This window comes from Struthio camelus, chromosome 20 (assembly GCF_040807025.1).
Source record: "Struthio camelus isolate bStrCam1 chromosome 20, bStrCam1.hap1, whole genome shotgun sequence".
NCBI classification, from domain to species: domain Eukaryota; kingdom Metazoa; phylum Chordata; class Aves; order Struthioniformes; family Struthionidae; genus Struthio; species Struthio camelus.
Window position 1 is genome coordinate 11480633 of NC_090961.1, and position 13973 is coordinate 11494605.

General features: G+C 45.3%; 1 protein-coding gene across 25 annotated transcripts in view; it reads right to left on the minus strand.

Annotated features, from left to right (window-relative positions):
• Positions 1-13973, minus strand: part of EHMT1 (euchromatic histone lysine methyltransferase 1) — a 128895-nt gene that overhangs the window by 98465 nt on the left and 16457 nt on the right. The window contains exon 1 of one of the 25 annotated variants that reach the window (XM_068914317.1): positions 9257-9278. The exons of 21 other annotated variants lie outside the window; for them this stretch is intronic. Coding sequence is in view for 2 of the 4 variants with exons in the window: in XM_068914303.1 (XP_068770404.1) it covers positions 8255-8260 (6 nt within the window). In the remaining 2 variants the exon portion in view is untranslated. Of the gene's footprint in view, positions 1-7812; positions 7836-8031; positions 8054-8254; positions 8276-9256; positions 9279-13973 lie in introns of those variants that run through there. 3 more of the 25 variants (XM_068914303.1, XM_068914304.1, XM_068914319.1) reach the window with 3 other exon arrangements.

A 13973-nucleotide genomic window follows, 5' to 3' on the forward strand; every position in this document is an offset into this window, starting at 1 on the left:
CAACTCTAAGCACGAGACCAAGAGAAAATACTCCTGAGGATCCGAGTATGATAAACTTCCCTTTCTTCCACCAGACTGGGTATACAAAGTAAAATCGGACCCTACTACTATGGTAGGGGACCAGTTCATTCCCTCTCGGCACAATCATAAATAAACATAAATGATCACAAAACACAGAAGACGGACTAATAGTGATGCAGTGCATCAGACAACTGACTTGACCAGTAACCCTGAATGTATATTCACAAAGCAGGGACCAGAATCAGATGCAGAAGAGACTAAAACTCCCTCGTGGACCTGCACGGCAAATGACTAGAACAGGAGGCAAAGGGATACAACAGGGCAGGATTATCAGCAGAGTGGCAGTGACTACAAAAATCAGTAATTCTTAAAAATGTTTTTTTCTCACAGGACTGGTAACAGCACCCAGCTAACAAACACCCTTACTCCTGCAAAGCACCATCAAAAGCTCAGGGGAAGAGACTATGTAGAACACTTCTCGTTTGAAAAAGGCCTATAGGTGGCTGAATGGGACATAAAAAGTCTTGAGAATGAGTAAGGTGCCTTACAAAATTTAGCCATTAACGCCCACTTTTTCCATTCTTTGTTGTGCTGATAGGCAAATCGACATGCATCCTAGTCTAGTCAAGCTCCTGTCCCCTCAAGTTCCTTGCAATGGATTTCACAACTTTTGCCAGTTCAGAAGCACTTCTGGCAAACACGCCCGCAAGGCTGGATCAATTTCACACAAGACTCCACACCACCCAGAAATTCAGACTTCCCCCTCCAGACCATGAGTATGCAGCACACACTGTCTAGGGATCAGGACCACAACCGGCCCAAGTTAGTGCTCGTCATCCACTTCAATGAACTATATGGGGTTATACCAGCCGGAAATGCAGCTCCATCTGTGATTTAAGGGACTGAGCCTAAAATATTGAAATCAATGGCAGCTTTCTAGGGGCAGATGACTTCCCACAGCAAGTTTTCAATGGCAGGGATAACTCATTCCATACTATGCACAATGAGCCAAGCGCAATGACGGCAAGCAATGACAATCCATATCAGCTAAAGACTAAACAAAACTGGACAGTTTTATGCTGCAGTCTACCCCTTGAGGACTTCTGAACAGGGGAGGAGAGAGACCTCGTTCGTAATAAGAGTATGGAGACCGAGTCTAAACCAATCTTTGGCAAAACCCAAGTCTATTGGGAGTCTCATTAACAAATTCCCTTGCCAGGTTTAGGATGTTTAAAGGAAAATAAAAGACTGTGCTATGCAAGGCACAGCAGCTGAAAATTTAGGAGGATATTCACATACCTGGTTTAAGGCTCCCTAAGCTCCTTCTCTAATCAGGAGAGAGGGGCTCCCTCCCCTCACGCTAAGGGACCTTAGGGAGACTATCTGAGCTGCTTCTCAGCTGCATATGGTAGTTTCCTGAAGTTCTGTGGCATAAACATATCTCCATTATTTTTCAGCTTGAGATGGCAGTGCGAAATTCTGGATTATCACACGTGCTCTTTGGCTAATGGAAATACCCTGGGGCCACGGGTCCTTTGTGCTGAGCCTTCTCCCTGTGGGTCCCTTATGGGATTACTGCAGCAGCCAAGTAAGACAAATTACTATTAGCTGGACTAAGTGCTACGGAAAGATCATGAAAACGAATTAACTCATACCCCTCTCTCTCCTGTGATGGATAATATTCAGCTCCCGTGGAACAACTTCCCAGTAAGGGAAGGGGCAAATACACAACAGATACCAGGAACTTCTTGCCTTGTGGTTTCTTGCTAACCTTCTGTGTTGAAATGCAGAGTTGGAACTGGCCCTAATGCCTCTGGTCACGCTGTGAGACGAGGAAAGAAAGTCAGGGCCAAATCTCGGTCTGGTGCAAGCATGTTTTCCCCGAACGTGGTGGGGACGAAATCTGTCTCTACTATCCCGAAAGCTGGCAGTCTAACCTGACATGCAGGGCTTACAGGGACAGTGAGGGGCTGGGCGTCAAACTCTTGTTACACCAGACTGATGCTACGTATAAACGCTACGTATAAACGCTACGTATAAACGCTTCGTATAAACGCTTCGTATAAACGCTTCGTATAAACGCTTCGTATAAACGCTTCTCTTCTCCTGCCCTCAGTGGAATCACCCATTGGAGGTAAGTCAATCTCCAGCTCGAAATTCTTCTCTCTTTCCCAAAGCTTGTTGCAATCCAAACTGTGCAAAAGCACTCAAAGATTAACACTGCAGCTGGCACGTGAACTAAGCATTCATGACCGATATGATGGGCAACGCAGGCCTTGGCACTTTGTACCTGTGGTGGGCTAGCAGCAGATCTTCGTTCCAAGCGCTGCGGCTTGCTGGGGAGTGGCAGGGCTCTTCGTTCAGCCTGCGAGTCATGGCAGAGGTAAGAGAGCGCTGGACGTTACAGCATGAATTAGGAATAAAACTACCAGGCAAACCGAAGGGCAGATCCACCACTCCCCTTAGACTGCAGCCTAAATCCAGAGTTGTGCCACTGGTTGACACTGGCTTCACCAGTATAACTAGCTAGCAGAGGGCCACGAATGCAAAGCCTGGGATAAAAGAAGGTATTAGGTGATAAAATATGAAATTCCCTTCCTCAACCAATGCACACGCAAAAGCACTAATTCAGCGCTCAGATTATCACTGAATATTACGTCATTTTCATTTTTGATCCTTTTAAGGAAGCACTCCAGAATTTTCCCAAATTAATCACCCAACTTTTTTTCAGTTGGACAAAGTCAAAAGTAACCAAGAGCCAGGCCTCATTAAAAATGTCTTGCAGCGAAAGCCTCGTCCCACCACACCTGTGAGGACACAGATCCTTGCCCATCTCCAGGCTCTGACATGCCGCAAAGCCAACTTGCTGGCAAACAAGCACAATGTAAGACAAGGACGATACTCCTCATTAATGCTGTCTAATATTAAGGCTTCAATTCCAGCCAGTCCATATTGCTAGCAAAATCCTACATTAGACTTGCACTATCTCCCACAGCAGGCTTGACCCCATTTTAATATGCAGAAGAAAAAAAACCCATAATCCTATAGAGCACCGAGCAAATAGTACTCTCTGGGACTACTTGAATACTAGTCTATTAAAATACAAACATGTTCCTACAGTAGCTCAATGATTTTAAACATTCATCATCTTTTCATTTCAGGTTTTAAGCACTTTGCCTGGCAACTGTCTGAAGGGCAAATCATTATGGAAATAGGAAGACAATTAATTTTCCTTTATTCTGGAAGAGAGGATTATTGGAATAAATAAAATAATCAGCTTAGACAAGAGCACAATTCACAACTTATGAAAAAACAGAGGACTTTTTTCATTTTTATTTCCGAAGAAAAGATTTTCTTAGATGAAGTTTGGAAGACAAGTGCCGTTTTGGAGTTAAATAACCTTGGATTGCCAACTCACAAATAACTCCCTGCCTGTCATCAACAGGAGGAAGACTCATTTCAGACACTCTTAGAATCACTTTTTTATATAGCGACTTGGAAAGAACACCAGAAAAAGAAGATACAAGGGCCACTTCCTGATCTCAGCTTGTACAGATGTAAATCTGAAGTAACACCCCAGGCGGACACAGCCCTGGTCTGAGCAGGGAAGGCTGGACACGCAACTCAGAGCGGCCTCTGCCCCAGGCAGTGACAACAGGAGGTCACGGCTTTGGAGGGTCTCCTCCCATCCAAGCCTCTGCCCCCAGTAAATCCATGCTGAGTCTACTGAGATTAATGAATTTATTTGTTTTTCAGCCACTGCAGATGGTCTTAGAACTGGTTTCAAAATGAAGCAAAGGAAGGCTGAGTGATAATGCTTGCTGATGAATGCAAAGGAGAGAGAAGCTAATGTCTAATCAATGTCATTATTTGACGACGGTTTGTGATACTACATACTACGTTCCCAGCGCCATGATTAATATGGTTAAAGGAGTATCCGATACACTATGACATACATGTATATCTACACGTTAATTAAATTAAAGATAAGGCATTTAACTCTCAACCCCCCCCCCCACACACACACAGCAGAAGTGAACAAGAAGAAAAGGGGAACCTTCAGGTTCATTTATCAAGAAAGATAATTACCTACTGAGACAATTTCAGGATATTTGGGTAAGAGTTGTACAGTTATTTCTGAAAGATTCCTCTAACAAGCAATGTGAGGTATATAAATAGCATGGGAACTTTGGTTCAAGGTTGCTAGACCCTAAAAAAGGAAACAGAGATAATTGATGGGTGCACAGATTCCCAGGAACATTAAGGACTGTAAAAGTACTGAGAAATCAAATTGATGATCTGGAAAATAAGGTGAGATTAAGAATGATCAGGTTAGTGGGGGCTCCTGATGGAGCAGAAGCGGGAGAAAGCAGACTTTTAGTTTGCAGTGGATTATTAAGGAGGTTAGGGATGAATAATTTCTAATGTTCATAGCGTGTCCTGGTGAGTCGTATCCCCAGACAGGCCAATTACGTAGTGCCCTGCATCACTCTTGAAGAACAAGCTGCTCTTGCGTTAAGAGCCCACATGTTTAAACCAGCACATAAATCTGAGCCTGCTTTCAGGATCCCAAGCCCGTCTCCCTCCACTGCTGTGACACCAGAGGGAAATACATGGCTTGAAGCTATTCCCTTTGCTTTCTCTCACAGGGTCTCTGAACGTCCAGGTGCCCGCAGTCGCGGCGGTGTCGCGGCAGCTGGAGAAGGCGGACTTCTAAGGAACTTTTTGCACCATCTGGGCTTTTTTCTACCAGGAACACTGATTTCTTTTGTTTGCTTTTTTAACTGCAAATCATTGTGACAGCAAGTAGGTCACGGACTACATGTCACTTGAAGAATCACCTGTGGTTCGTTTCCTCTTTTTTTTAGGAGTCACTATGTCACTTCCGGTCTTTCAATAACCATCTTCAAAACCAACCTCCTTCAGGCTCAGCCCTGTCCATCTCCCCCTTCTGTTCTGTCCTTCTTCCAGGGCTGCCCGCAATCTTGTCATCTGCATTTCTGCTCTTTTTCTTCACTGTTTAAGAAAAACCCCCAGCAAGTAGACAAACATCTTTAAAGCATGCTTTTTCTTCTGTCTCTCCTTTCGCTATAGACCATACTTTTCCAAGCATAGCTTCCAAATCATAACCGTGTCATGTTGCTTCTGCAACGCTTTGCATCCAGAAGCATGAACGTACGGCCTCTACGCTCATTAACTCATTAAGCGTCATCCACCAAGGAAACGTAGTTGTTCTAATTTCACAGCCAGGTAAAAACAAAACAAACAAACAAACCCCTCTACCCTTGAGCCCATACTTATTCTTTTCTCATATCCTGCTTGATAAGCCGCAGGGGAAAAGAGGGTAGGGAATCCTCTCTTTCCAGCCACTGTTTTCAAGCTCGCTCCGGTCCCTTCTCAAAGCAGCGCTACGCCAGCTCCCCCAGGGCACACAGCTCCCTTTGGCCGCCGAGGAGACACGGCGACTCCACGCACCGCTTTGGCACGGGACGTGCAGCAACCCGGGGGTCCTGATGAAAAGCAGGGGGAGAGCTGGGCAGAGGCAGGGCCCGGCCACTGGAAGGAAAAGGGCACGAAGGAACGAAGCAATGTGGCAGAAGTGAGGAGCTCGGTCAAGGTTTCAAGAAAGCTGAAATGCAGTCATAAACTGCATTTTGAAACGGCCAGGACAGCAGGAGATAAAACTCCTCTTAACTGAGTCTCGGTAAGGCACCAATGTGGAGAAATGCCGTGCTTTGCAGAAACCCAGCCACACGGCTTCGCAGCAGAAAGAGGATTCATCACAACAAATAATTACAAGGCTTACATCATAATGTCTGGCTTTAAAGTCATTACCAATTGCCTAAAGACTGGCTGAAGTCATTAGAAGGGAGAGAAAGCAAAGACAATAGGCTTTGAAGTGGACATTATTTGATTGTTAAAGACTGAGACTTCGGTGCAATATATTACCAAGCACAGTACTTTCTTCCTCATGTAACTGCTGTGGCTGTACAAGGTTTCCTTAGATACACCTGTAAGATTCACTTCCATTTTCTTCTCTTTCTGTTTTGAGTATAGTCCTTGGCTGCTGTTACAGCAAAGACATGAGCAAGTCCCAAACCCGGTTTCAGTTCCTCCACTGAACCAAGTTATGCAGATGGAACAAGAGCCACATCTAGTCATAAGGCCACAATTTTTTAGCAGAAAGCTAAAGAAGATAGGAGTCTGCAACTTGAGGAGAATTAGGCAATGAGTCCCTCAGCTCCCCGGAAATCTTGCTCGCTACGTATCTCCATAAAAGCATCGAGGAATCACCCGCATTGCATTCCCTTCCAGTTTTCCAGCACGGGGCTGTTGCAGCAAGAGCACACCAGCTTGCGCCACGTGCCCCCAGCCAGCACCGAAGAAAGCCCCTGCTGAGGTCAGACCAGGCAAAACACAAATTACATTTGGATGCGGCCAGCTTTCCCTCACACCTCCAAGGCCCGGCTTGCTGTGGAGAAGCAGCATGTCTTCTCGGCAGCAAAAGGAGAGAGGGAAGTGGCTGCAGCTCTTCCCAGGGTGCAGCTCTGATGAGGAGGCCACAGCCCGCAGGACAACCGCACACCTCCCTACGGGATGTTCCCTGCCACCTTAGCTTATTTTCCCAATTTTACTCCAAAACAAGCGGAGGAGCAGGGCCCTACTGCTACTGCTGCGGACCCTGGTGCGAGCAGGAAGACTTTGAGCCACCAGGCTGGGCCCTAAAGAAACAGTGTCCTGTTCCTCCTTTTTCTGAGCCTTCCCCCTGCGTTCTGGTGCCAGACATGGCAGCCCCAGGTTACCTTCCCACAGGCAAGAGAAGGGGGCCTGTATTGGAGACTGGAGGAAAAAGTTCAAAGCTGGTCCAGAGCATTTCAGTGATGAACTTAATTCTTTTCTCTTTCCTGGTGAGGCTGCAATAAGGGACGGGAGGGAAAGATCTCGGCGCCCTAAAGTCACCCACTGCAAAAGGGCAAAGACAAGAGTTACAACCACCTTATTTCAGCAGTACGGACCACAGACCTGGCGTCACGGGGCCTCTGGCAGCCCCCCACCTACACACCACTGGTTAATGAAGCGTTCTTGCCATATCCCCTTCAGGAAGAAGTTTTAGGGTATGTTTTAATTTTCCTGCTTTTACCTTTATTTTTTAAGAAACTGTTTCCCAGCCCTTCAACCAATTGTACGTTCGCCAGCATTTCACACGGTTCTCCTCGGACTGAAAAGCCTTGTAGTGGTGACAGATATTTCACTGGCATAAGATGAAAATTCGTATTAGAAAACACTCGCACAACACCACAAAACATGTAACACTGCTAAATCCTTCCAGAACCACAGTCCTTCAAGATGACGAGTCTTTGTTCTCATGAATTCCAAAACAGTATTCTGCAGACAATGTCCCTCCCTATATGGATTTATATTTCTTTATCTCTATCATTTTCCTTACACCCATCAAAACGAAGATATAATTAACCCATCCCCATAGAAATTACAATGATTTGGGAACAGCAAGAAACAATCTATTTGCATTTTGTAGCTAATTATTCCCCCTACGCACACACCCATCAATGTTCCCTAAAACCATCCACAGAACAGACAATCTGTGCTAGCCAGAGCTTCTGGAAAGGAGGGGAAAAGGAGGGATTAAGCTAAAAAAAAACCACACACACAAAAAAGCCCCCACACAACATTGGGGCGGCAACATTTTCTTCAAATACACAGCATCTCTAGCTCAGCAAAGTCGGTAGTCGAACTGCCCTTCTGAACTCATCCGCCAGCACCAACGCTCACCTGGGTACTGCACGTAAGCCGACAACCAGCACAGCATCACTCTAGCAGGAGCCACTGACGTTTGCAAAATTATTGCATTATTATCCCCTTCTTCGCACCACTCCAAGGAAACACGAAGCCATTTGCCTAATACACAACATTGCAAGTAGATCCTGTTGCTCTTGGACGTAAATTAACAACGGGGAACACCAGGACTAACACTCTAGCCACGCAACACACCATTTTTCATTGGCACCAGCAGCACAGGAGTTGCTCCCATAATTATTCACTCCTCAAGAGAGGAAGGGTGTGCCCTTTTCCCACTCCTACAGTCCTGGAGACTTGCTGAGAAGCGATCTCGATGAACCCTTGCTCTTCAGGCGAGTGATTCACTCAAGTTAGGTACGCAACGCCGTGCCATTCCCCACCCCTCAAAGCCAGGCAACTGTCGCTGACACTTCACCTCCATTTCCTCGTCCCTCAGCAGGATGAGTTAGCGGTTTTTAAGCAGCAAAGACGCAAGCTGGGGGTTAGTGAGCCCTGCCTCTCCCAGCTCGCAGACGCTGCGCTGAAGCAGCCTAAGGTGGCAAGTCACCGGGCTGTCACTGTTTGACTTCTGGGAATCCCCCGGTTGGCCCTTGATCGGCTGCGCTTGAAGTATCTGAAGCGGTTATAAAGCGTCAAGGGTGGTAAACAATATCCTTCTTCACCCACACTTTCTGAAGGTGAGCAGATAACAAAGCCGCTCATTCACTAGGAACGGAGGGAGCTTTGTCCTTCTTCGAGGATGCCCCCAGAGCAGTCAGAAAGGAAGTAGCTCGGTTGCACGTGGACGCTATCCTCGTGCCTGCAACACTTACCTCGCTGACAAGACAGCCTCTCCTCAACAAGCAGAAAGTGCCCAGCCTTTAAAGCAAAACCAAAATATCTCACAGATTTCTTCCCCCATCTGACACAGGTTTGCAGCTCCTCATGCATGGGGAGGAGGGGGGGAGCAAAAAAAAAAAAAAAAAGAAGAAGAAGAAGAAAAAAAAAACGACTATTATCCTGCAGACAATCAAAGCTAATCCCTTTACACATTTTCTTTCCAACAGAAGCATCATATATCGAGTCCCACTGGGTTCTGATCGCAACTACAAATTATTAGGTGCTTTCTGCTCCCTCCTGCCAACACAGCTCAACATGCAGCAGGCCTCATCGCATACGTTCGTTTAAGTCAACGTGAAGTCAGAACGGTGCTCTAGCCCAGCTCTGGCAAGTAAGCCAGTACCTCGCTATGGCCTTGCACTGAAATAGGATTACTTTGGCCTAGAGGAAAAACAAGAAAAAAGAAACCGCAACATGAAGGTCACCCATAAAATCATTATACAGATCCCTCTTCCCCAGCTCTCTCAGAACAAATCTTTACCAAACCCTCAACCAGAAAGTAGAAACACAAAAAGATATGTACATTAATCCCATATACCTCCGTCAATTTTTTTCCTCCTGTCTTTAGAGCAGTTGTTTACTGCAGCCAACTGCAGAGAAATTACAGTAGCTTAACTCTCCAACTCCCTCTAAAGGATTAATCTTCCAGTGAGCATGCTCACGCGAGATCTTTTTCAGCAGTTGCATCCATTTCATGAAATGAAGGCTGCTGCAGACACGAGGAAATGCCATTTCAGGACTACGCGCAAAGTTAAACAGCCCCATAAATAAGTGCTAACCCCTTTCTAAAGTCCTAGAAAGGGTCTCTGTCCAACTCGCTACCTCCAAAGACTTTAAAAGATTTCACATTTGTGTGCCCTTTCAGGAAGTGGGGGGGCTAGTGGTTTCTCTGTGAGACACGTTTAAAACGTCTGTTCTTGACTTTTTCCTCTACAAGCTGGTGGACAGTTCATCCACTGAATCTTAAGTCAAAATAGCTCCTTCTCAGGGGCAGATTTTGTTTCCTTTGTATCACTTGTTGGCTCATCTTTGCTTTAAAAAAGCAGGGGAGATCATCTGGGGCACAGGGAGGAGAAGTGTTCAAATAGAAAGGAATAGCTTTAAAAACCTAGTTCTCAACTCTGCAGCACAGTAGATAACAGATCCTGAGACACATTTAACTCTACAGATTAAGGACCCATGCAAATGAGGATTTGCTAGTAGACAACAAATCCAATATCTAAACAAGGCTGTTCAAGTAATCTTGTCCATTTACTGCGAGGTCATTGTGCATTATAATTAAACTGCTCTGTTTGAGGTATTTTTCCCTCACCCCAAACGGTGCACCTTGGATCAGAGCTTTCCTGCTTAAAATAAAACTCCAGAATTAAAGATAAATATTTATTCTTGAGAAATAGATGCTTCTCCCTTCTTCCATTTTCATCATCCCATATTACCACCGTAGCGACGTTCCCTTTCCCCTATCTCTATTTGAAGTCCCTTTGCTTAATTACTCTTCGTAGCTGATAGAAATCCAAGGCTCCCCCTCCTCCATGAAAGCCTCTTATTTCACGTTTTAAATGCCTGCTTGGGTCTAGGACACTCAAGAGACCGGTCTGTCCTCTGAGTGCTGAGGTAAATCAGGAGTAAGCTAAAGCCAAAAACGTGAGAGTCACAATCCAGTTGTCAGCCTTCACCTGAGTCATTCCAAAGATCTAAACCTTTTTTTTTTTTTTAAAGTCTCACATGCCGCTGATGCCGTGAATCCAACTGTATGTTTTACACCCTACATGTGAATCCACAAGAAAATGCAACATGTCATGATAGTGTTAAATAAGAGCTATGTCTGCTTCTTAAAATGAATGCTCACCATAGCGACCGCATCCGTAAGGAATGATAAAACGTATGGTGACACTGGATATTTTGTTCTGTTGTCACCTAAATAGAATCACCCACAGAAAGGAAATCTCTGTTACCGTGCATTAAAATAGACGCTTTGTTTTATTTATAAAGCTTCCAAACTGGTTGGTTTGGATGTGTCATAGCGCAGGCTGCTCATCCACCCCTCCCTGTTCTAGCCTTTGGGGACTTAATGCAGGATGTCTCCAATCACCTCGTCACTCGCTGCGACCTGCGCCTCCCACCGCTATCCGGTGGTGCCAGGACTGCTCCGACACCTTGGAGGGAGGGTTTGGAGTCACTGCACGATCTATCCCTGAAAATCTCTGCAAAGAAAAACCCCAGACTTTAAAGTAGGCAGATGTGAAAGCCTCGACGCAGGAAGATCATGTTCTGCGTTTCCTCCTCCGTTGCAGGATTACACCTTAACATGAAGTTGGGATATCAGATATGGAGTTATCCTGACCTGTCGTTCCCAATTTGGAAACTAGTCATACTCCCTCAGAGTTTCGGCTTTGAAGATTGACTGCTATTGATTCTTCTTCAAGCAAACAGCCCAAGCTGGCAATCAGTCAATAATAAGCAATTACTCGACAGCCTCTTATCTCCAGATGCCAGGCCAGACAGCTCGATTCATAGAGCAGCAGGTCAATAAACCAAAGCTGTTCTCAATTTTAAAATATCATCCTTTAAAAACCCACCCAGCCTTCAACCTGGCTGAAAAAGCAGCCAGGACAGAGAGATCCCTGCAGAATGGCATGTCTGTGTATTACTAATTTACCAAATGGGAAATAACATGTGATGTGGTGAAATCCACCTCTGACACTCCTCATTTGCCATGAGTAACATGAAAAGTTTCAGGTGGATGAGGACGATGAGACAGTGAAGAGGAAATACAATGCTTCTAGTTCAAACAATTGCTTGTAGGGAAAAAGCACAAGTGGGGGTAGCCTTCATTAACTGCTCGCCAGTCCAGTCTGGTTCACTGTGACTCACCTGACTTTACTGCGAGCCTCAAAAACAGCGATATGAGTGCATTTAGCAACACAATGACAGCAAATTGAAGGTATCTTTCTAATACTCCTGCTGTGACCTGGGTATACAATTAATCATTTCATTTTAGGAAATGCACTTTGTTCTTCTGACAGACTAAACATGATGCAAGTATGTGGGGCAAAGACTCCTCCTGTGCGTTTCAGCACAAGTCAGAAGGGATGCTGTTAAATCCAACGGTACCAACAAAGTGCAACTGAGGGAAAAAAAAAAAAAACAGCCTTGCTGAAAATCCATGGAGGCTTGTTCTGGTCTTAATGCAGATCCATTTTTAAAGATCTATTTGAATGACAAGAAATAAGAACTGCCTATACAACCCGCAGGAGACTAAGTAGCTGGAATATGAGCCTGGTGCAATGGGAACCTTCTATCTAGTACTGTCAAATCTAGAAACTCTGATAGCATAACTGTTTATGTTATGTTGTGTGCTTGCATGAGTGCTCACCTATGTCACGAGAAAGGCATAAAAATACCAACACAACATAGCAACACTTAATAAATTACTCTGCTTCTGTTGCTAGAGGAGGTAAGCGGCCTACAGGATGCTGTAGCCTCCAAATCAGGTGTTGACTGCCAGAATAGAAGGAGGGAAGTCTGAAACTAGAGATATTATATTTCTATAAAGAATTTCCTTGGCAAGATACACACACGTGATTTGTAACAACAAGCTGCACAAGTCCAGTAAATCCAAGACCCCTAGAGCCTGTGAAACCTTCTGCACATGCTGTAGAAGAGTCCCAGATTCACAAAGCCTAGAGTAGCTTCATCAAGGTAATGCAGAGTAGCTGTGACCCCCTTCTAGGCAGGCTGCAAGAGGTCATAAAAATACCAAGTACCTAATAAAAAACAAACATCCTCACATTTGATACAGACAGAATTTCCAGGGAGAAAAGTAAAAGAACCAAAAAAAAGAGAGAGAGAGAATTTCCAGAATAAGGTATGCCTTGGGAAGACGCTATCTCTAAGTAAGGGGACTGGCAACTCCCGATGCATACAGAGCCCCTCGGGCTTCTGGCTTCATTTGACATGAGCACTGGTCCCAGAAAGGCACACATTTGTACAATGATTATGACCAAATCTTACAGGCTGAGAAACTTCAGTGAATCTAGCGGGAAAGACAGAAGAGTAGTATTTGAGCTTGATAGCTAAACAAAAAGGGGTGACCCAACGGAAGTAGGATCAACCAGTTGGTTGGTATTCGCTCTTCACCCTCCATTTGCCTGATAAAGTGCAGACACCCCAGGACATGGCCTAAATCGCCTCTGTTTTCAACAGAGCTTTGGGAAGGCTGGGCAGGTGAAAGAGGGCAGATAATGAATTACTTCAATCATACCTGCCACAGCTGGGTGAGGCACTGAGCTGTTTCCATTCCTTGTAGAGGAGCCTACTGAGGCTTTCATCTATTAGCTACCTGCAGTGCACTTGGTTCCTCGTTTCATCAGTGGCCAGGACAGCAGGAAGCTGTGGGAACGTATGCCCAAAATCTAAAAGGATTTCCTTTCTTCTTACCCACAGAGCACCTGCAGGTGGCTTTTATACTGTCAGTCTAACATGCAACATCGTGGCAAAGCATGGAAGAGCACTCAGAAGAGGGAGAAAAAAAAAAAAGTGTTAACTCAAAATACGGTATCACTATCACCATTTATAGTAAAGCCACAAAATGCCAAATCAGCTGACAGGATCCCACAAACCGCACTGCAGAGCAAGAGCAAGCTCCTAAGTTTTGCAGCCTATCAGAGTAATTTTCACACAATGCCTGCATTTTGCTGGTATAAACTATAGTGCCTTTTTTGCTCCCCCTCCATCCGTACAAGTGAATGGCAAGTCGCAGGGCCTGCAGACTGCAAGAAGGTCAGTAGAGCTGTAGAGAGAAGCCTGCAAAACTGGTGGAGTTGCTAACCACAGAAGCAGCTCTTTCCCCCAATCTGGGGAGCGACCCTCATGCCTGCTGTTGGCCTGGCTTTGATGGATAGCCAGCCTCAGTCTAATCTAGGTTTCCCCACCAACACCACAGGAAAATAATACAGCAATATTACAAATCGTAGCTCAGGCAGCAACACAGTAGTATTTCTGATCTTTTATGGTGAAAACAATGCCAGCCCGCAAGAGGATAAGATAGCGTATCCTGCCATTCCTCCTCTTCATCTCGACTTGTGGCCATTTGACACAGAAGTTCACGATCACCCGTTTGTGCTGCGCTTCCTTGTTTTAAATCGTACGGTTTCATCAGACGAGGATCCTGCCTGCTTTGGGTTTGAAAGTGCTGTTTCAGCAGCAAATTCTAGAAAACTGGACTAGAGAACAAAAGGAGCGAGGGCTCCGTC